General features: G+C 42.5%; 1 protein-coding gene across 1 annotated transcript in view; it reads right to left on the reverse strand.

Annotated features, from left to right (window-relative positions):
• Nucleotides 1-20,249, reverse strand: part of LOC121565204 (pleckstrin homology-like domain family B member 1) — a 126,942-nt gene extending 106,693 nt beyond the window's left edge. Inside the window, exons 1-2 of the mRNA XM_045213544.1 lie at nt 19,858-20,249; nt 3,154-3,255 (exon numbers count right to left, since the gene is read on the reverse strand). Of these exons, the coding sequence (XP_045069479.1) occupies nt 3,154-3,255; nt 19,858-19,944 (189 nt within the window). The 5' untranslated portion in view covers nt 19,945-20,249. The remainder of the gene's footprint in view (nt 1-3,153; nt 3,256-19,857) is intronic.
• Between the last annotated feature and the right edge of the window lie 4,452 nt (nt 20,250-24,701).

Here is a 24,701-nt window from a genome sequence, read left to right on the forward strand (position 1 = left end):
TCGGGAGAGGCGACGGTCGAATCATGCATCCTCCAAAATATGACCCGCCAAACCGCGCTCCTTAACACCCGCACGCTTAACCCGGAAACCAGCCACACCAATGTGTCGGAGAAAAACCAGTTCAAATGACGACCGAAGTCATGCCTGCTGGCACCCGGCCCGCCACAAGGAGTCACTAGAGCGCGATGCAGTGCCTTAGACCGCTGCGCCACTCGGGAGGCCATGGCGTGCTACTTTGAGTCTGTTGTAAATCCTTGCTGATAATCTTTCTCGTTAACCCGCTTTACAATCAACCCATCTGCACGACCGATCATGAAGTCAGCGTCTCCTTTCGGTGGCCACCCATGGCTGTCCAAATAGGATGATCTACTTTCAATTAGGTCGATCAGTTAAAGCTGGGCCAGGGCGAAGAGGATTGGGGAGATAGATGATAATAGCTTTAAGCCATAGGCTAGCTCGCAGTAATGACTAGATATAGTAGATGAGGGCCCATGAGTGCTTTGAGGGATAACACAATTACATTTTGGACTAGTAATAGGCCTAATCACCATGCCACCATTTTGTAGCAGGTGGTGGTGATGAAATGTTGAAATCCCACAGGGTCTCTTTGTCTCTGTCTGCTGGCTGTCATCAGGGTGGTGTTCACTAGGGACAAAAGTTTTAAACGGCGTGAAACAGAGATGCTACCTAAACCTGTCCAATAGAAATAAATAATTTAATTTTCCGTTGCCAATAATTTTTGCTACAGTGTGCCCTACTGAACACAACCCCAATATATCCTCATTAAACCTTACTAAGACCTCTCTGAAGAGCATCCAAGTGTTTCCTGCTTGATAGGATGAAGGCCTATGGTAACAAGTTCAATCTCTTCTGTCAGCCTTTCTTTGATATTGTTCACTTTGATCTCTTATGCTGGTTTAGTCATTGTCTCTCTCCTGCTTGTCAGTATAGGCTAATGTGTTAGTGGCACCCAGCTGCAGTTTCCTGTGTGCTACTGCTCCCCTGTGGCACTCCAGAGTTCTGAACCTCTGTCTACTGCTCTTAGCCCTGAACCTATCCTCCTGTCCTTCTGCTCCATTTCTATATTCCTCTCTCTCTCTCTCTCTCTCTCTCTCTCTCTCTCTCTCTCTCTCTCTCTCTCTCTCTCTCTCTCTCTCTCTCTCTCTCTCTCTCTCTCTCTCTCTCTCTCTCTCTCTCTCTCTCTCTGTCTCTCTCTCTCTCTCTCTCTCTCTCTCTCTCTCTCTCTCTCTCTCTCTCTCTCTCTCTCTCTCTCTCTCTCTCTCTCTCTCTCTCTCTCTCTCTCTCTCTCTCTCTCTCTCTCTCTCTCTCTCTCTCTCTCTCTCTCTCTCTCTCTCTCTCTCTCTCTCTCTCTCTCTCTCTCTCTCTCTCTCTCTCTCTCTCTCTCTCTCTCTCTCTCTCTCTCTCTCTCTCTCTCTCTCTCTCTCTCTCTCTCTCTCTCTCTCTCTCTCTCTCTCTAACCATCCCTCCCAACCACTCTCCCTCCCTCCCCTCTTCTCCCCCCTCCCTCCCTCTCTCCTTCCCTTCCTCCCCACTCTCAAACTACAAGTGCATTGCGGACCACTTGACCTGATGTACAGCTGGTGCAGGACTCCCACTACATACAGGAACAAGACATTCAATCTCAGTCTTCCTTTAATTACAAACCCAGATGCCTGGCGGTTTGGCATGCACTGACATTCGCTGTCAATACCCATTATAGCTGTTCCTGAACCTTTACCTTGATTTGTAGGTTGTTTCAATCTATATGGGGTTTTCAGGAGCATCCCATTCTGCTGTATAATTATATGAAACATTAGGTGGACTGTGACTCAGACTTTGATGTCTACGTTTAAAAAAGCAGTGATCTGTAGCAACACAGCATCATACCAGACTTGGGTTCAAATACTATTTGCAGTATTTATCTTGGGCAGGCGCTCACCAGAACTAAGTACTGGCACCTCAAATGTCCTTTTGCTTGAGTTCCTGCATTTAAATATACATGGTACCGGCACCCAAAATGAGTACTGGCACCTATTTCAATAGTCAAGCACTGACTATCTGACATCTTTCAAATACCTTGAGCATTTTCTTTAGCCTGCCTGGAGTGCCAGATGGATATCTTAAATAGTATTTGAACCCAGGTCTCAGTAACACAGAGCCATACTAACCGCAGGTGGCTACAGAAGCAGCTTGTTGTTACAGACCCATTGTTCTCTTATCTAGTTAGTCTTCAGGGAGCCTTGACATGTCACATCAGTGGACACAGTTATCAAGAGGAGAGGAGAAAATGCGGTGGGTATGGTTTGACATTGGAAAAATAAAACAAAATTACATAGTACAATAAGAGCCAGGATTTTGTTTTGTTTCCAACGTTGCTTGCCAAGTTTTTAGCATCGCTCACACAATGGCCTCACAGTCCGAAGTGCCCTTCCCCATTAAGAAAACACTCATCACAGAGTGGTGGTGAAGGGCAGGTTGTGGTTAGAGAGATGAGACTGCAGCATACACACACAAGCGCGCACACACACATACACTGAGTATACAAAACATTAGGAGCACCTTCCTAATATTGAGTTGCACCCCCCCCCCCTTTTTGCCCTCAGAACAGCCTCAATTAGTCGGGGCATGGACTCTACAAGGTGTCAAAAGCGTTCCACAGGGATGCTGGCCCATGTTGACTGCAATGCCTCCCACAGTTGTGTCAAGTTGGCTGGATGTCCTTTGGGTGGTGGACCATTCTTGATACACATGAGAAACTGTTGAGCATGAAAAACAGCAGCGTTGCAGTTCTTGACACAAACCGGTCTGCCTGGCACCTACTACCATACCCCGTTACAAGGCACTTAAACCTTTTGTCTTGCCCATTCACCCTCTGAATGGCACACATACACAATCCATTTCTTAATTGTCTCAACGCTTAATCCTTCTTTAACCTGTCTCCTCCCCTCCCCTGATTGAAGTGTATTTAACAAGTGACATCAATAAGGTATCATAGCTTTCACCTGGTCAGTCTATGTCATGGAAAGGGCAGGTGTTCTTAATGTTTTGTATACTCAGTGTATATATACACACACACACATACACACACCACTGGCACACACACACACACACACACACACACACACCAAAACAAAACACACACACGCACCTCACCTGTAACACCTGATGGGTCTGCCGTCCGCAATCAGGCAGGTTCCTGTTCAGACTGTCCATATCCACTGCGTTGTCAATCACGCCCTCTGACACATGAAGGTCCTATGGAACAAAACATGACACACCTGTGAGAGGATCATCTAACAAAGGAGACCAACAGAGATGAAATGATTCTGAAGGATTCAAAGGAGACTAACAGAGATGAAAGGATTCTGAAGGATTTAAATGAGACTAACAGAGATGAAAGGATTCTGAAGGATTCAAAGGAGACTAACAGAGATGAAAGGATTCTGAAGGATTCAAAGGAGACTAACAGAGATTAAAGGATTCTGAAGGATTTAAATGAGACTAACAGAGATTAAAGGATTCTGAAGGATTTAAATGAGACTAACAGAGATGAAAGGATTCTGAAGGATTCAAAGGAGACTAACAGAGATGAAAGGATTCTGAAGGATTCAAAGGAGACTAACAGAGATGAAAGGATTCTGAAGGATTCAAAGGAGAATAACAGAGATTAAAGGATTCTGAAGGACTCAAAGGAGACTAACAGAGATGAAAGGATTCTGAAGGATTCAAAGGAGAATAACAGAGATTAAAGGATTCTGAAGGACTCAAAGGAGCCTAACAGAGATGAAAGATTCTGATGGATTCAAAGGAGCCTAACAGAGATGAAGGATTCTCATGGATTCAAAGGAGCCTAACAGAGATGAAGGATTCTGATGGATTCAAAGGAGACTAACAAAGATTAATGGATTCTGATGGATTCAAAGGCCTTCTGCCATTACTGACTGCTGCTGTTTACAAAAGGCAACATGAATCATACTTTTTAATCTACTCTTTGTGTCTCTGTCCTTAGTCAAGTCTCGTCTTATGTGGCGTTTATACTGTACGTGCACGGTCATTCACATGGGTCTTTACATTACAAGTGAAAGACAATGGTCCAGAATGTTTAACTAGGCATGGCCAATGGGACTGTGAAAAGTCAGACCTTACAGGTGATCAATGAGTACTCTCAGAGAAAGGCAGACACTGCTGATTGTGATTCCCCCTTCAGCCCCTCTCAGCCAGGATGAGTCAGTAATGTGATTCATTAGATGAGAACACCCCACACACAGGGAGTCAGGCAGCGTTTACGTACATATTATGCTGATGTCCCCTATAACAGCACTGAGCCAACACACACACACACATTCGAACACACAAACACACACGTATGCACACGTTCGCACACACACACACACACACACACACACACACACACACACACACACACACACACACACACACAGGGTGATCTCCTCTGAGACCTGACATATCCACGGGAATGCATAGCAGCCGCCTTGCGTCTGTCTGTCTGTCTCCCCTCCCCTCCCCTAAGTCTCTACTGCACCCACCCCTCTCCCCCAGTCCCCTTATCCCACAAATTCCTTCTTTCTTATTCAATGCTTTTGGGGTTTTCCATGGAGTCGGCCCAGAACAGATTGCTATACATACTTTTCCGTGTCTATATTTGTACGTGTAATAAATGACCAGATTTGAGAGTGAGCATATGTGAGACTAAGAAAACACTTATGCATCCATTATCTGTGATATGAGAGGCTTGTGGGCAAATTAAGACGAGAAAACCACAAGCAAGGTTACCCAACCCATATTTATAGTCATCGTTGTACATTTAAGTGCCTTGGATGGAAGTCTTCTCAGAGTAATTAGCATCCCTAAAATGTTGTGCAGGGTTGGAAAATATGTTTCTGATGTATCCCAATTCACAACATAGATTAAAATGTTCCTTATCATTAAGTGTATCCTGTTGTCATGATAGAACTAAGCCAAGAAATTAGCTAAAATGTCTGATATTACCTATAGAAATTACAACAATTCATATAAGTCCACAAACAGTTTAAAAAAACACTATGATCAGAACAAAACACTTAAATCTAAGTTATATTTCATATGACTATTTATACCAAGAAACTACTATATGTGAGAGACCCAGTAACCTCATGATATAGCCATCACGTCCCTTGTCATATCTCATAGTGCAGTTGTAGGTTTATCCGATAATTACCTTTCGCCAGTTGTCCAGCAAATATACATCCTCCATTGCGAAATGATTCTAGCTCTCAACTACAGAGTGAGCAAATTAGAGCTTCCTTCAAAGCTGCCACAGTACCTGCTTCCTGCCAGCAGCTCTACCTACTGGTGCATCGTCTACCTCAACAATCACCCCTGATTCGCTACCTGCTCCCATTTACAACACGAACCTGTCTGTGCTTGCTACACTGAACTAAGCCCACATTCCTGCCTGGTAGCCACAAGCCCTGATAACAGAAGGAGAGAGGGATGGAGAGAAGGACAGAGAGAAAAAATGAAGAGAAATGTGAGAGATGAAGAGAGTTGAGGGGTAGAAATAGCCTTTAGAGTGAGTTGACCAAGTTGAAGCAGAAACAGTATTATTAACACTATTAGAGAAATACAAACATGCAACAACTCAGAGAGAGTAACTCCATGTAGGCAATGTAGGTCAGCTGGAGAGCTGGATATAGAACATACAATAGGCCACCATCGAACGCTGTCTAATCCAATATATCTCTGTGATCTAGTCTGGTTTGATCTGATTCCAGACCCTATTCCAAGCCAGTTCCCACCACATGCCATCACATTCATCAAAGCCTCATCGTTCTCTCACTCTCTCTCTCTCTGTCCAAATACTGTTGACAGCCTTTTCTCTTTAGATGTGCTCTAAAGAACCAGCCCACTGCTAACTACACACAGATTAAAGGAGCAACAATGCAAAGAATGTCAGCCTGGAGTCACTGCTATAAAGGCAGGCATTGTTTTCCATTGAGAATGCATGGGTCTTTCCCTCACACATGAAGGAATATTTATTGATGGGGATATGAGAGGGGAGCCATCGAGTTGGAGAGCAGGTATGTTGGAGGGAGGGAGGGAGCTTGTGGCTTGCTGAAGGTATGCGAGAATGGGCAATAGCAGGGCATATCGTGTCCAAACCCGAAGTCCCACGATGGTCCCAGGAGACAAACAAATCAGTCACTCAAACACGTTGATGACAATCTGGGAGAAGTGTGGCAAATTGGGGAATTTGGGAATTTCTTCCCTATTATCTTCCCCTATTCAAGACACGGAAACTCCTAAACAACAGCTGTAGTGTAGTACTGAACTTCCTCGACATAACAACAAGATGTGACCTGTGTAGACATCCTACGGTAGCTCATGTCAAAAATCCCTTTTAGGCCTTTATACTGCATGGAGGAGGAGATTCCTGGGTCAGGTCATGACAGCAGGCTACTGGTGTGGTCTACAGGGAGATCAGGGGTGGATGTCAGAAAGAGCAAAGATAAAATAATTCCTTCCTTTAACCACAGGGTTGAAAGTGTAACAGTTGGATATCTAGTAATGCATCCCCTCAAGCTACGCTCTGGAATATCATTTCCCTACTATCCAAACATGGCATTTGCAGGTTTTATCATGCATATGAATACACGTGGGACAACATTCTCCACAGATTCTCTACCCATGGGCATGAATTTCCAATGAAGAAACGCTTTGTGCACTTCCGAAATGCTGATGCGTCGGAAATAAATAGCAATTAGAATAGAAATGAATAGTCTCGTATGGAGTCCTGTAGTTCCAGGGTAATGATTGGCTGCTTGTTCCTTCCTACCCAGAGGATTACTCAACACTGGCATTAGAACTGAGGTGGGAGAGAGAGATAGAAAGAGAGATAGAGAGAGAGAGAGAGAGAGAGAGAGAGAGAGAGAGAGAGAGAGAGAGAGAGAGAGAGAGAGAGAGAGAGAGAGAGAGAGAGAGAGAGGGAGAGGGAGAGGGAGAGGGAGAGGGAGAGGGAGAGGGAGAGGGAGAGGGAGAGGGAGAGGGAGAGGGAGAGGGAGAGGGAGAGGGAGAGGGAGAGGGAGAGGGAGAGAGGGAGAGGGAGAGGGAGAGGGAGAGGGAGAGGGAGAGAGAGAGAGAGAGAGAGAGAGAGAGAGAGAGAGAGAGAGAGAGGGGATGGTATTTTCATTGGTTGGTTATCTTTCTCTGCCAGTTCTGAGCCCTGCCTCCTCCTCCTGGTGATGAACCTAATCGTCTCTCTGGAGACACCAAATAAACTCCCTCACTCCCTTTCTTTTTCACACACACACACACACACACACACACACACACACACACACACACACACACACACACACACTGGTGTTGCTCTAACAACATTAAATAAGCCAATGAGGTCATTTGACTGTTACTCATGAGGTAATGTTACATTTACTGGTGAATAAACATAAAGCTGAACAATCCATAATTTATCTTACAAATGCCATATCTGCTCACATGAATGATTTACTATTGCATCCTACTCCTTCTAGTTTTTGTTCTTGTGATAAAATATTCACTGTCTCCATAAAATGTAAGCACTCTCTCCCTGAGGCCTGATTTGTTTCTCACCCGGAAATGTTTCACTCTGAGAAAACATATCTGAAATCATCGCTGTTCCAATATTCACACTACCTAGAATGAAGCAATCAATTCTTGGGCTTGCTGGTATGGACATTGAAACGAAATGGCTCTGTTACAATATCATAACTAGTTTACCACCTATAATGAAGCAATGTATTGATCAGATATTCTAGCTAAGTGGTATGTTAGTATGGACATTGGAATGCCAACATGTCAGGGAACAGGTTAGAGAGGGGAGGACAGTAGTTCTAGTAGTAGGCACCATGTACAGCCTACTATAGGAAGCCAAGTGGCTGCACATAAATACTTGGTATTTCAAAGAACATATGATTATGGCAACAATTTTACTCTGCAATGTTCCTTAGCTATTCACAACTGGATGTGGCTGGAGCCAAATAGTACCTTCTGTTTTTAGAGCGAGGCCACAGAAATGTAGCAAACTACCGTGGGAAGAGGTCCAGCATGTATCTTTTAGGCAGCCTTTACCAGATACCGTAAATCAGATGATATAAAGAAGATTCATGCTACTTGCGCAATATGCACAATACAGGGATATGCCTACAACAATACAATTCAACAAAGTAACAGTAAACATGTCGTCCTACACGAATGATGCAGTGCCCCCCTTGGGCCAATCAGTGTAATTTTGTAAATTACGGATCTCTATGGCAAGACGCATCATTCACCCAAGTTTCGTCTGAGATATCGTGTGTGTTAGCTAGACTCAAATCCCTGAGCATGTGTGCCAAATTTCATCACTCCGAGTCAAACAGATCAAGCGATATAAACATGTGCCCGTTATAGCTCCACTGTGTGGTCAATATGTTCTTGCATATGTTGAGCCTTGACAATGTTTGCAACATGTGTACCAAATTTTGTTACAATACAAATATCCTTGACTGATTTTTATGCATTTATGTACCACCCCACGCACATGTGAATGTTTATTGGTCAATAGCTGCCATGTTGTTTTAGGTACTAGTCTGGAAAGTATTGCGTTGAGAGACCTTTGTCCATAGATGCCACATATCAAGTTTTGAGCAGATTGGTCATTCGGTGCCAGAGGAGTAGCGTTTTAAATGTTTTCACAAAATTCAAAATTGCAGAAAATCCATCATGGCGGACCTTATGAGTCCCTGAGGACATTTATTTCCTTGTGAGGAGAGAAATCTATGTGCCAAATTTCATGACTTTAGGTCAAACGGGGTTGGGGTCATGACCTTTCAAAGTTTGCATTTTCAATCACTTGTTATACCGCCACCATCTGGCCAATCAGTATAATTTTGTAAATTACAGATCTCTATGTAAAGACGCATCATTCACCCAAGTTTAGTCAAAATCAGGCCAGTGCTGTCTGAGATATCTTGTGTGATGAACGTATGTACGTGCTAATGAACGGAGACAGAGCCACAGGCCCATCCCCGATTTCATCGTGGGGGACAATCAAGAAGTTACATACTTCTTTATGTGATAGAACCAAGTGATATATTGAGGGTTACTACAGCAATTGCATCACAAGAAAGCACACAACCTACTGAAACAAAGTGGTACTACAGGTCTAGGAGATGGGACCCAACCTGTCGCCAATGAAAAGGAATACAACACAAATAATTTCCATGGTTACAACATAAATGTGATGAAAACTCCTGCTGCACGTTGCTGTTTAACTTGGTATGGTTTACACACGGTGGACTAGTAAACTACTGGTAAACTCCTAATAACACACAACATACTGTAAAGCATATTGAAACAACATTGAGGGGTTTAATTAAAAACATTATCTGAAGAGAAAGCAATAAATTAAAAGAGTTTATGGTTAAATTTTGCGTACTGCCATTTGCTTGAGCAAAATGTCACCCTTTGTTGCATGGAATGCAAAACAGTACAAAAAGTAGTTTTAGCTCAAAACAAGAAATTAATTTGTGAGATGGAAGGAGATACAATTTAAAATGTGATATTTCGAAAGTACCCTTCTGTGGCAACACCCTTCCATGGTCTATGCCCCAAACACCCAAACAAAGTTGATATTTTCTCCGGCTGAGAATACATCATACACAGATCGCTATACAGGTAACTGACAAAATAAAGGAAACATCAATATAAAGTGTCTTAATAGGGCGTTGGGCCATCACGAGCCACCAGAACAGCTTCAATGCGCCTTGGCATAGATTCTAAAAGTGTCTGGAACTCTATTGGAGGGATGCGACACCATTCTTCCATGAAAAATTCCATAATTTGGTGTTTTGTTGATGGTGGTGGAAAACGCTGTCTCAAGCACCGCAATAATCTCCCATCTGTGTTCAATTGAGTTGAGATCTAGTGACTGATGCACACACACACACACACACACACACACACACACACACACACACACACACACACACACACACACACACACACACACACACACACACACACACACACACACACACACAAAAACACACACACACACACAAACACACACACACACACTTTAAACCCCTATGCTCCTTTGAGACACCTCTTTCAAAGTCACTGAGATCTCTTGTTAATCCAAATTAATGGGAAACTGTATTTCATTTACTCACGTGTTTCCTTTATTTTGGCAGTTACCTGTACATTGAGTGCCATGAGTATAGCTCTACAACTCACAAAACTAGAGGAGAACTAGAACTGTAATTAAGCTCAAAACCAGACAAACTATCATTCCAAAGTTTATATATCAATTATTTCTGAGGTGTGTTGAGGTGTGTAAATTACTTATATTAAAAGGACCATATGCATCTCAATGTTCTTAAAGGAAAATTACACCCAAAAACTATCTTTTGGTATTTGTTTCATTAGTCCATTGTTGATATAGTCCCAAAATGTTTTGCATGTCAGCAATGAAGTTTTCAATATATATATATATATAACTTTCGAAATACAGAAATACAGCAGGTATGATGTATTTTGATGCATTTTGATGCATACAATGTGAAATGCATCATACCGGCTGTTTTCTTTTACAGTTTTTTTCGATTGCTAACAAGCATTGTTCAATACTGCGGATACATGTGCAAAACTCTAAATACAGTTATCACAACAACACTCTATGTGGCAACCTGTGGATCATTTGTCATTGCTTTGACACAAAATGCATTCAATGACAACATCTTTCAAATTACATAAATACTTGTCTCACAAAAACACATTTTCCAACAAAACTCTATGTATCTACAGACCATTTTGCAAATGTTAAGATACCGTTATCAAAACTGTTAAACTCAAGTTCGTTGCTACAGTAAAAGCAAAATAGAATAAAATAATAACTCTTAACTATTTACGGCTGATTTTCATTCTACATTACGTAACTGAAGACCTACCCAGGTGTTTTCCATTTTTATGTCATTACCATCTCTACAAAAGGGGACATCTTTGGAATATACAGTTGAAGTCGGAGGTTTACATACACCTTAGCCAAATACATTTAAACTCAGCTTTTGACAATTCCTGACATTTCATCCTAGTGAAAAATCCCTGTCTTAGGTCAGTTAGGATCACCACTTCATTTTAAGAATGTGAAATGTCAGAATAATAGTAGAGAGAATTATTTATTTTAGCTTTTATTTCTTTCATCACGTTCCCAGTGGTAGCATTGTCTTTAAATTGTTTAACTTGGGTCAAATGTATCAGGTAGCCTTCCACATGCGTCCCACAATAAGTTGGGTGAATTTTGCCTATTCCTCCTTTTTTATGGCGGTTTTGGAGCAGTGGCTTCTTCCTTGCTGAGCGGCCTTTCAGGTTATGTCGATATAGGACTTGTTTTACTGTGGATATAAATAATTTTGTACCTGTTTCCTCCAGCATCTTCACAAGGTCCTTTGCTGTTGATCTGGGATTGATTTGCACTTTTCGCACCAAAGTACGTTCATCTCTAGGAGACAGAACGCATCTCCTTCCTGAGCGGTATGACGGCTGCGTGGTCCCATGGTGTTTATACTTGCGTACTATTGTTTGTACAGATGAACATGTTACCTTCAGGCGTTTGTAAATTGCTCCCAAGGATGAACCAGACTTGTGGAGGTCTACAAATTTTTTTCTGAGGTCTTGGCTGATTTATTTTGATTTTCGCATGATGTCAAGCAAAGAGGCATTGAGTTTGAAGGTAGGCCTTGAAATACATCCACAGATACACCCCCAATTGACTCAAATTATGTCAATTATCGTATCAGAAGCTTCTAAAGCCATGACATCATTTTCTGGAATTTTCCAAGCTGTTTAAAGGCACAGTCAACTTAGTGTTTGTAAACTTCTGACCCACTGGAATTGTGATACAGTGAATTATAAGTGAAATAATCTGTCTGTAAACAAATTGTTGGAAAAATTACTTGTGTCATGCACAAAGTAGATGTCCTAACCGACTTGCCAAAACTATAGTTTGTTAACAAGAAATGTGTGAAGTGGTTGAAAACTAGTTTTAATGACTCCAACCTAAGTATATGTAAACTTCTGACTTCAACTGTATTTTACATAAACATGGACCCAGCCAGAGATCGTGTAGTGGCTTACAGAGGTGGAAGAGTTGCCGGGAGAGGCAGAGGATTGCGTATCCGTGGTGGAAGATGACTGAGGGGAAGATGAGATTAAGGCTACAATCATTGATCATGTTGTCAATCATGGTCTATCAATGAGATATGCTGGTCTCAGAGAGCAGCCATATTTGCAACGCTCAACTGTGTCATCTATTATAAGAACCTTCCAGCAAACTAACAGGTAAGATATGCATACTGCATGGGCATCTAACTGCATTGAATATTACTGTAGAGTAGTAAATCGAGCAAAAGCTCTCCGAACCACTTGTGTGTAATTTTATTTCTGTTTTAGGACCCAACGGCTACCAAATGGAGGGGGGAGGTAGGATTTTCTCTGCTCAGCAGGAAGCTGTAATTGTTGACATGGTCATTAGCAACAATGCCATAAAACTCAGAGAAATTCAAGAGAGTGTTGGCAGACAATAATACATTTCAAAATGTTGAAAGTGTAAGCACGACAACCATTGCTAGAGTCTTGACAAAGCATCATATCAGCATGAAGCAGGTTCCCTTTGAGAGGAACTCTGATCGTGTCAAGGAACTCCGGTAACAATATGTCCAGGTAAGATGTCTATATCCTGTAATACAGTACTGTTTTTACTCTAAACAAAACCCACCAGAGCACTGCACACTCAGCAGTGATTTCAGTTACAGTATACTGTAATGTAAACTACTGTTATAGGATAACTGTTATGTTGCCCTGTGGATTTACAATATTTTAGAGTGTCATGGAGCTTGAAGCCAGGCCAACACCCCACATGTTCGTCTTTGTGGATGAGGTTGGTTTTAAAAACACGCCGACGTGGAAGGAATGTGATTGGGAAAAGAGCAACAGTGAATGTCCCGGGCCAGAGGGGTGCCAACATCACAATGTGTGCCGCAATATCCTCTGAAGGATTGTTGTTACATAAACCACTAATTGGGCCATACAACACAGAGCGCCTCATTTCATTCATGGATGACCTCTAGGGAAGGCTTTTGCCAAGTGAAGAAAGAGGGCAAGTCAGAAGAAATATGGAAACCTGGGTGATTGTATGGGACAATGTGGAAATTCACCACTCCCATGCAGTCACAGAGTGGTTTGCAGCCCATCCCGGGATGGTGTCACTTTTCCTTCCCCCTTACTCTCCCTTGGAGGTGGAAAGTTTATGATCACCATCCACATGATCAAATGTCACTCTTGGATGCAATGAATGCAGGATGCCTGGATATCTCTACAGAAGATTGCCAGGGATGGATCAGGCATGCAAAGAGATTCTTTCCCAGGTGTATTGCGCGAGAGGCCAAACGGTGTGATGTGGATGAGAACTTGTGGCCCAATGCAGCAGACAGGGTTGACTAGCATTGTTATATATCTGTTTCATTTGGACAATATGCTATGCATATTCATAGTGTGTATACACTTTTTGTTTGCAAAAATACAGTAAATTGTATTGAAGCATATTGCAGCCTTTCTGCTTCATTTCTTTACATATCTTGCAGGACATTCTATACAGTACAGTTTTGCCACTCTTCTTTTGTAAAAATGACTGTTGGTTCATCTAAAAAACCATTATATTAAAGACAAATTGACACATTGTGGTAGCTGTTTTTAGAGTTTTGTAGGTCATGATACTATGAATGACAAAGTGTGCATGTCATGAGAGACTGTTAGCTTTCATTTGGTAGAAAGATTTGCTTTGAGACATGTAGGATGTGCATTGCCAAGTTGCATGTTGTTTTGATAACTGTATTTAGAGTTTTGCACATGTATACGCAATATTGAACAATGCTTGTTAGCAATCGAAAAAAACTGTAATGCAAATATTTCCATTGATAATCACAAACTCTGATTGTCATTGTTTCCATCTGGGTCGTGTTCCGTAGTACGACCCATTTTAAAATGTTCTGCAACGGAAAAGGGTATCGGAAAAGGGTTTTTCATTGGACAAGCTCATGTAAGTACCTCCCCATTTCAAAATGTCAAAAAATTTGTCCCTACTGAACACAGCCCTGATGAGGATGTGAGGGAGTGGCATTGTGACGAGGGAAGTGTTGATGGGAGTGATTCCCTCATCCCTCCCTTCCTCTCACCTCCAGTGACATCTGACCTTAGTAGCTGTTAAAAGGGCCTGACCCCAAACCACTCCTCTACCTAACCACTCCTCTGGCTTACAGTGCATTCGGAAAGTATTCAGACCCATTGACTAATTGTCACGCCCTGACTCTGGGGACTCTTATTTGTTGAGTCAGGGTGTGACTTTCTATGTTGTGATGTTCTATGTTGTATTTTCTAGGTTTAGATCTAGTACGTCTAGATCTATGTTGGCCGGTGTGGTTCCCAATCAGAAGCAGCTGTCGCTCGTTGTCTCTGATTGGGGACCATACTTAGGCAGCCTATTGGCACTAGTGGGTTGTGGGATCTTGTTCCGTGTTAGGTATGTTGTTTGTGTACCTTGGACTTCACGTTTCGTTTCTTGTTTTGTCGTTGTGTTTATAAGTCAAATAAACATCTATGCATATCACGCTGCGCCTTGGTCTGACCCGTTCATGAACGAACGTGACACTAATTCTAAAATTGATTACATAAAAGCATTTCCTCATCAACCTACATACAATACTCAATAATGACAAAGCGAAAAAAGGTTTTTAGACATTTTTGCAAGTGTATTACAAATAAAAAACATAAATATCATATTTACATAAGTATTCAGACCCTTTGCTATGATACTCGAAATTGAGCTCAGGTGCATCCTGTTTCCATTGATCATTCTTGAGAGTTTCTACAACTTGATTGGAGTCCATCTGTGGTAAATTAAATTGATTGGACATGATTTAGAAAGGCACACACCTGTCTATATAAGGTCCACAGTTGACAGCAGTGGAGGCTGCTGAGGGGAGGACGGCTCATAATAATGGCTGGAATGGAGTAAATGGAATGGCATCAAACACATGGAAACAATGTGTTTGGTGTATTTGATAACATTCCACTGATTCCGCTCCAGCCATTACCACGAGCAGTCCTCCCCAATTAAAGTGCCACCAACCTCCTGTGGTTGACAATGCATGTCAGAGCAAAAACCAAGCCATGAGTTCGAAGGAATTGTCCGTAGAGCTCCGAGACAGGATTGTATCGAGGCACAGATCTGGGGAAGGATACCAAAAAAAGTCTGCAGCATTGAAGGTCCCCAAGAACACAGTGGCTTCCATCATTCTTGCATGGAAGAAGTTTGGAACCACCAAGACTCTTCCTAGAGATGGCCGCCTGGCCAAACTGAACAATCGGGGGAGAAGGGCCTTGGTTAGGGAGGTGACCAAGAACCCGATGGTCACTCTGACAGAGCTCCAGAGTTCCTTTGTGGAGATGGGAGAACCTTCCAGAAGGACAACCATCTCTGCAGCACTCCATCAATCAGGCCTTTATGGTAGAGTGGCCAGACGGAAGCCAATCCTCAGTAAAAGGCACATGAAAGTCTGCTTGGAGTTTGCCAAAAGGCACCTAAAGACTCTCAGACCAAGAGAAACAAAATTCTCTGCTCTGATGAAACCAAGAATGAACTCTTTGGCCTGAATGCCAAGCGTCACGTCTAGAGGAAAGCTGGCACCATCCTTACGGTGAAGCATGGTGGTGGCAGCATCATGCTGTGGGGATGTTTTTCAGTGGCAGGGACTGGGAGACTAGTCAGGATTGAGGGAAAGATGAACGGAGCAAAGTACAGAGAGATCCTTGATGAAAACCTGCTCCAGAGCGCTCAGGACCTCAGACTGGGGTGAAGGTTCACCTTCCAACAGGACCATGACCCTAAGCACATAGCCAAGACAATGCAGGAGTGGCTTTGGGACAAGTCTCTGAATGTCCTTGAGTGGCCGAGCCAGAGCCCGTACTTGAACCCGATCGAACATCTCTGGAGAGACATGAAAATAGCTGTGCAGCGACGCTCCCCATCCAACCTGACAGAGCTTGAGAGGATCTGCAGAAAATAATGGGAGAAACTCCCCAAATACAGGTGTGCCAAGCTTGTAGCGTCATACCCAAGAAGACTCGAGGCTGTAATCGCTACCAAAGGTGCTTCAACAAAGTACTGAGTAAAGGGAGTGAATACTTATGTAAATGTGATATTTCCGTTTTTTACTTTTTATATATGTGTAAAAATGTATTCAAATCAAATCAAATCAAATGTTATTTGCCACATGCGCCGAATACATCAGGTATAGACCTTACAGTGAAATGCTTACTTACAAGCCCTTAACCAGAAATGCAGTTTTAAGAAAAATAAGAGTTAAGTAAAAAATAATAATTAAAGAGCAGCAGTAAAATAACAGTAGGGAGGCTATATACAGGGGGTACCGGAGTAGCAGCAGTGTAAAAGAGGGGGTGGGGTGGGGGGACAATGCAGATAGTCCGGGTAGCCATGATTATCTGTTCAGGAGTCTTATGGCTTGGGGGTACAAGCTGTTAAGAAGCCTTTTGGACCTAGACTTGGCGCTCCGGTACCGCTTGCCGTGCGGTAGCAGAGAGAACAGTCTATGACTAGGGTGGCTGGAGTCTTTGACCATTTTTAGGGCTTTCCTCTGACACCGCCTGGTTTAGAGGTCCTGGATGGCAGGAGCTTGGCCCTCTGTAGTGCCTTGCGGTCGGAGGCCGAGCAGTTGCCATACCAGGCAGTGATGCAACCAGTCAGGATGCTCTCGATGGTGCAGCTGTTGGGAATTATGGGCTATTGGCTGTAGATTGATGATACATTTTTTGTTTTTAATCAATTTTAGAATAAGGCTGTAATGTAACAAAATGTGGAAAAAGTCAAGGAGTCTGAATACGTTCCTAATGCACTGTAGCGCATGCTGTGTAACATGGGCTGATCCCATCATTAAGATCATTAGGACAGAGGCTGGAGATGACTCACCTACCCAGTGGTCACCTGGGACAGGCAGAATGTATGTCCTAATATGTACACAGTACAGGGGGCTAAACAGTGAACAGCATCAAAGGCTTCCCTCCCCACTCTCCTTCTCTTTAGCACCAGTGAGATATATGACTGTTTATTATAGGCCACAGAGAACAAAGGGAATCTGGAATAGGCAGCGTAAAATGACAGTCAGGGTCAGTGGTTGGGGATGGTCAATCTAACCTAGTAACAAAGAGAATGAGAAACAGTCCCCTTTAGCTCAGTTGGTAGAGCATGGCGCTTGCAACGCCAGGGTTGTGGGTTTGTTTCCCACGGGGGGCCAGTATGAAAAATGTATGCACTCACTAACTGTAAGTCGTTCTGGATAAGAGCGTCTGCTAAATGTCTCAAATGTAATGTAAATGTAAACATGTATTTGTCTAAACTCAGATTATCTTCTTAAGTCGATAACTGGCCGCACAAGTTTGGATTTATTGCGTGTTTTTACGATTAATTGTAAAACCATCCAAACCTTTCAATATATAACAGAAATCTAAGAATTGATTAATGAATAGCATTGGTAAATGGCATGCATTCAATGGATATGGCCTCCCAGACAGAATAAAAGGTTTCCGCTTTTGCACATGGCTAAAAGTGTTGTTTATGGTCATATTTTATGTGAGCCAATGCACAGTATTAAACTCAATTTATGGTCGCCATGTATAGCTAAAACTGGCCAGTATGATGGTACTTTCTCATAACATTCTCCATATAACATATGCAAAAGCACCTATGAAAAGTTATTGCCTGATTTTAAAATAAGGTTTAAGAAAATAGGGCTTGAGAAAGTCAATAGATGGACGTGTTGTGTGAACTGTGAACCATATAAGAGATTGCATCGCTTCACGGAAGGATCCCAGAAAGACAGAGTGACAGCAAGAGGAAAAATATGACAAACAAAGAAGGACAGCCAGAAGATGTTGACCACAACGGTTCTGAGTGTCACTATATGTGGACATCCTGTGTGGCCGATAGAGCCAGCATTTCCTTTAGGGCTGAGGCCAAGGCCAGGGTCGGATAGTGGCCTCTGTCAGAGGATATAAGGGACACTACAATGATCTCTGTGTGCAGTTCAGGAAACCCGTCCAAGAGATCAGGAAGCAACAGACAAAAATGGGACCTTTAACATTTACTAACAACAGATGCAGATGTTTTAAACATTAAATTGGAGATTTGATATGCACAATGATCTCTCAGCTAAATGATCACTTACGCTTCTGATGCCAAGTTATGTATTACAGTGCAGCCATATCTGATTTACAATGAATCATTCTGTAGGAATAATAGGTGTCAAACCAATCGACTACATGTTCCATAAGCAGCAAAAAAAAAAAAAGTCAAAATGAAAATAAAGCAATTATATCAATATTGATATACTCTGCATTGCCTGGAAGAGTTTTTGGCATTCCTTCCTCAGCTGATGGTGCTCTAAACACACAGGCTCAATGCCCTGGCCCAGAGCTATTCGTTTTGGACCACAGCCACTCTCTGCTGCAGGCTAAACACACCACCTGCTCCACTGTGGGGAACAGCAGAGCTACAGAACACAGACTCACAGATCATCATACCCTTTGTGAAAGCCGTTGAAGGTATGACACTTTAATTAATTAAAGCATACATGTGTCATAATGCTTTATAACTTATTTATGGCCGTTATTCAGTAAATTTTGATCATTATGAGATGATAATACTCTATAATTACAAGTCTTACAATGCATTATAGCCTCTTCATAATACATATTACAATGCCAATATGAGTGACTGTATGTTATTCTCTGTAACAGATTTCTCACCCAAGCACTGACATCAATGAACAACTCATACCAGCAAAAACTGAAACAACAGTGATGCTGCGCAGTAGATATAATTATCGGATTAACGTTTCCATACAAAAATATGTCCTTCACATGCAAAACACTTCTTGTCCGCAAACCACCGCTATCTAATAAATGCATGACCAGCAAATGGCAAGCTTGACTCAAACTAAACCCCTGGCTTAGATGCAAGTGCAACCGTTAGGGAGTGAGTCATTCTTTCTCATGATCCGATATTTCTCTACTACCATTAGGGGATAGGGCAGTGGGAGTTTGAGAGTTAGAGTGGTATTCAATGGAATTCCAAAAGCGGGTCATTACTCAAAAGTTCCATTGACTTTGGCTTTTTGTTTCCCAAAGACACAGAACTCTCCAGAAATTCCAGTGCTGGTCGGCACAAAGAGCTCTTTTCAATGTCCATAATCCCCCAGAGGAGAGAGGGAATGTACTAGGTGACTGGACCCTCTTCCACTCCACTAGGTTACAGGGCCCAGCCGCCCCATACTGTTGACCCACCACACATGCTGATACAGACAGCACATGGCCAGGGAAACCCCCAGGGGATTATTGGACAATGTGTGTGAGAACTGAGCTGACTGATAGCCTTTGGGAAGTAACAACTGATATCGTAGCCACATGATGTAAAGACAGAATGAGCGAGAGAGAAACAGTGAGGGGAAACCACGTTGATTAGTATACACATCTGGTCTCCAAATGCAACATTTCTACTTTCTATTTCCACAGTCCAACTGTTTTTGTTATAAAATGAGAAATTAAATGACAATCAGTCACACTACGTTAATCTAAGCTCAGCCAATACATGCCCTTTTAAACATGTTTCACAACATGCCAACTATGAATCTCACTAAAGTATCAAATTCTTTCCTTATTTATTTATCCACCTGCACATTGCCACAATTACAGCTATATACTCCCTCTTACCTTCGGTACAACCTGGATTTTAGTTCGGGGATTTGACGCCAGAAGTATTCTGACCCCAATGTTAGCTGGACAGAGATAATGCTCCATCGCTCAGATCAGTCCTCAGCTGGTTGGTGGGCAGAAAGACTGGTGCCATGGCTTACTGGATCCTCAAAAGAGACTATCCCAGGACTTGCTCCTATGGTGTACACAGAGTTCCTTCTTCTCCAACTGAAAATTCTCCAAATAGCAGGCAAATGCAACACTTCTCTCTCTCCAAGTGACTCAAAAAGTCAGTAACTCTATACCAGCCAGGTGACGTTTGTCTGGAGTGCCAACTGGTGCCACACTCTTTGGTGCCAGGATGTGCCTCTCCAACAGTCCTTTGATTGACTCCTTGGTCTATTCATTAATCTTGCAGTCCCCCTTTTTAGAAAGAAAAAAACAGACAAAGAGGAGCGGCGAGCCAGGAATTTGAATGTGGTGTTGCCAGAATAAGCTGAGTAACAAGTACACAAGGCCCTGTGTGTCAATGCTACAAAACAGCAGCCACCCTCCCTCCTTTTAGGAGTTAAAAGGCAACCCTTTCACACAGTATGCTACTTGTCAAGAGTGTCACAGACTCACCCTCCCTTTTCTCCTTTTGACTCTAGCTTTGTCCTCCTCTTCCTCAAGTGGCAAATGTCAGTCAGTTACAAGAGAGAGTTCTTCACAAATTAGTTCAGAAATGTATTGAAAGTCCAACTCAAACCCGGTCTGGTGTATAAAGGAAAAAGGAAAAAGTGTTGTTTGCTGTTGTTGCTAAGGACAGCACTATGGGAAGACGGAGTAACAAGGAAGAGGTGGAAGCAGGGTTGGGGAGAGGAAACAACAGCTTGGGATATATCCCTTTGAGTAATGGAAACTGATCCTCTGGAAGGACGGACAGCCATCCTCTTCTCCCCCTCCACTACATTCAGGAATCTCCTTCCCAAAACAACTCTATTTCTAATTGTTTATGTTCAGAAAACATTCAGAGTGGAATCTCAGATTCCAACCTGGTGAATATGAATAGAAAGCCTGCTATATATCATAGTACTGTATCTGTTGTTTTAGACAAGCATCCTGTGTTCATGTGTATTCAAATGATGTGGCCTATAATGAGACATTTTCCAGACAAGTAGCCAGAAAGAGAGAGCGGTTTCCTTGGACAAAGTGACAACAGGTGCACTATTCAACTGCTGTAAATGTTACCAGTGCCTCACATGATGACATCATCTCGTTTGGACTGCCAACCATGTGTTACTGTGACAACACATCTGGAAAACACCCCAACTATCGTGTTCTCAGACATGGCACCAGTAATGATGATGATCAGTTTATGTTGGGTTTCATTCATTGTAAACTAACTACCGCCAAACAAATCTGTGAATGCTAATATGGTCAGTTAGCAGACGCTTTTATCTAAAGCAACTTACATAACTGTCAATTTTGACAGTGTGTGTATATCAGGACCAAGCAGTAATGGAACCCACAACCCTGGTGTTGCTAGCACCATGCTCTACCCCACTGAGCCATTGGAACCACCAATGGTGAGCTCACTCAAGTCCTTGCAAACAGGCAATAACCGTCTATGAAATGTAAATATGATTCAGTCTGAAATTGATTATCTCTTTGTTTTGGATGAAGCGCTTGCCTCGAGGCGAGACATAAAAGACGAAGACTGAAGAAAGGAAATCACATGAGGAAAGACCTTTAGGAGAGGTCATCCAGTCTGCAGTATCTACAAAGACATACACCGCCTGGTAGTGTGTGCAGCCCAGATGTTGCAGCTGTTGGAAAGGCCTGAAGTCCCAGAATCACACATCTGTTTATAACAATAACACTCTCTCACAGACAGGCATCCTCATAGCTTGGGAAACTACTCATTAGATAAAAGAAAGGCAAATATACTATATGACATGTAATCTCTATTCTATACAATATATAAAATATATCCCTAAAAAATAACCTATTTGATCTGACAGTGAAGAAAGACAGGGAAGTAAGGAGAAAGTGTGTTACAGTGTTAGAAGGTCATGAGCCAGATTTGACCTCAGACCAACACCAGCGTACATGTGCCCTGAAGGAAGCATCAGTAACCGCTTGAGGACACCAGAGTAGACCACTTATTTCTGTTCTGTCACTACTGTACATTTCTCTAATGGGGTAAAGGGATCATGCATCTTTTTAAGACCATTATTATGTATCAAAAAGGCTCTTTCCAGGAAACTGTGAGTGTTTGATCCCATTCAGGGTAGCCAGCAGCAATAAGGAACAGGCCAGTGCACAGTACACACAGTAGAAGTGGGACTGGTGGAACAACACAGTAACATTTGACAACATGGCCCTGATTGCTGTGAGAACATAACAAAACAAGCTTCCATAACAAAGGAGTTATTATTGCAGTTTAAGTCAGTGTCTAGGGAGCATTTCTCTGTCTGCAAGGCCCCCAAAACGTGTCTGACACACTGCAAAACCACTCTCTCACTCCATCTATTTCTCTCAATAGCATCCACTGTTTTAGGGGTGGGAAGAAGAAGGGACTAAACGTGGCAATGACTGTTGCCTCTGTAACGGGTCTGTGCCTGCCCTCTCACTCTCTCTCTCTTCCGCTCTCTCCCCCCTGTCTTCCTCTCTCTGTCTTTCTCTCTCCCTCTCCCTCTCCCTCTCCCTCTATCCTTCTGTCCCTCTCCCCACTCTGAAAAGAGAAGCTGCAAAGAGAATAGGAGAGGAGAGTTAGAAGAAACAGAGGTGCACAGACATGATCATTGTCTGTTGTTCTCCATCGTAGCCAACTAGCCAAGCATTACCAAGTGAATCTGCCCTTTAGATCTCAGCTTCCAGTATGCAGACTCAGGGGAGGACAACCTAGGCCTGTATTGTGTCTGTCTGGGGATCTGATAAGCCAAGGCCAGTCACAGGACCCACTCCTGGAGGTTGGCATTGACACAAACAACCAGATGGTATCCAAACAATGATATCAAACCAAGAGTGACTATTCAATTCCCCCACAATCTCAACCAATTATAACATTTTGTTATATATTTCGTTAAGTTTGTTTAAATCCCTTATATTCAATAATAAAGTATCACAAGATAAACAAGCATATGATCCACTCATTCGTTCATTCATTCATGATTCTCCCTCCTTTAAACCAGCAACCGAAAATACAGAAATAAACTATATTGAATAACATGCCAATAGACCAATTCTCATCAATGAACCTTTAGACCAGTGCCAAATCTACACACGCAGCCAACACAAAGAGAGTATTGTGTGTCACCTGGAGTCTTTCATACACCACTACTCTCTCAGCTGATTGGCAGTCTGAAAAGGTAAATCCTTCTAACAAAGCATGATGGAAGTTTACTTTACCTCAGGTCAAGTTTCCAGTAACAACAAGAGAAAAGTGTCAGGACTGAGCAAACACACAGCTTGTCACATAGAGGGCACCACTGTCAGTCTTCTTCATGTACAGCAAAACCCAAACAAAAAAGCCTGGATGGAATCCAAAAGGGGGAGAGGTGCAGCAGGAGTTTTTTTTTGCGGTCAGTCACTTTGATGTTTGATAGGCTCTCCCCGGTCCTGAACATGCTCTCTCACATCACACTGTCATGAGAAAAAGAGGGACATAGCAATGTGTCCTGTACTCTGCTCTGCTGACACAGTATGCCCCCCCCCTCTCTCTCTCTCTCTTTCTCTCTCCCTCAGTTTTCCTGTGCTGTCAACTTCTCCTAGCAGGACACAAGGCAGTCATTCTTCTGGCTAAAGAAATCCTGACTTGTTCTCACAAAGCCTACAGAAACAACTTCACCGTGAGTCACTAGCATATTTTGGAGGAGATAAAAATGACTGTAAGGTGCTGGGAGCTGGGACTTTTCACTGGACGAGAGAAATGCACTCCCTATACTCTTAGAAATGATTTCAAAAGGGTTCTTCGGCTGTCCACATAGGATAACCCTTTTTGGTTCCAGATAGAACCTGGAACCAAAAGGGTTCTACCTGGAACCAAAAAGGGTTATTCAAAGGGTTCTCGTACGGGGACAGCCTAAGAACCATTTTAGGTTCTAGATAGCACCTTTTTTTCTAAGAGTGTAGAGGGGCAGCAGCTCATATAACATATAACTCCAGCATAGCGTGGAGTGGACTTCCACCTTTTCCCAAAGAGTCATGCATAACATGAAAGCTAGATATAATTGTATCCTTTGTGTTCTTAGATATGTCCTGAATGGCTCAGACTCTCTCTGTCTCGATAGTCTTCCAAGAAAATGACAACCATCAGATAGATGCATGGTCTCTTCACTGAAACAGCCCCAAAGATGCATCCAATGAGTTATTTTGACCTACTGCGTTCCTGCATTTTAATACCAGATACTTCACTTCTTCAACATAAAATAAAGTAGTCTATTTCTTCCTTAAACTCTTATATTGCAAACTCTATATTTTCTGCAGCTCATTTTGATTGACTGAGTCAAACATGAACAAGCGACCAGGTGTCACTGAAATAGAGTAAGTGGTGAAAACAGCATATAATACAACAACTAGCTGGGGCAGTAATTAATCACATAATGGCAATGTCTATTATTTTCAAAATTAAAGTAAACTGCAGACGTCTGCTATTTGTAGATGCTCAGAGCCTCAGACTCAGCTGTCATAATTAGTTCAAGCTGTCATGGCTCTAACACAGACATAATACAAACACCCCAAAAACATTGCCACAAATATAGCTCCTATAGCCTCTGAAAAAGCACATTATTCTCCTGATTTAAAAATACTGTATATACCGTGCATTCGGAAAGTATTCAGACTACTTGACTTTTTCCACATTTTGTTACATTACAGCC

Source organism: Coregonus clupeaformis, chromosome 5 (genome assembly GCF_020615455.1).
Source record: "Coregonus clupeaformis isolate EN_2021a chromosome 5, ASM2061545v1, whole genome shotgun sequence".
NCBI classification, from domain to species: domain Eukaryota; kingdom Metazoa; phylum Chordata; class Actinopteri; order Salmoniformes; family Salmonidae; genus Coregonus; species Coregonus clupeaformis.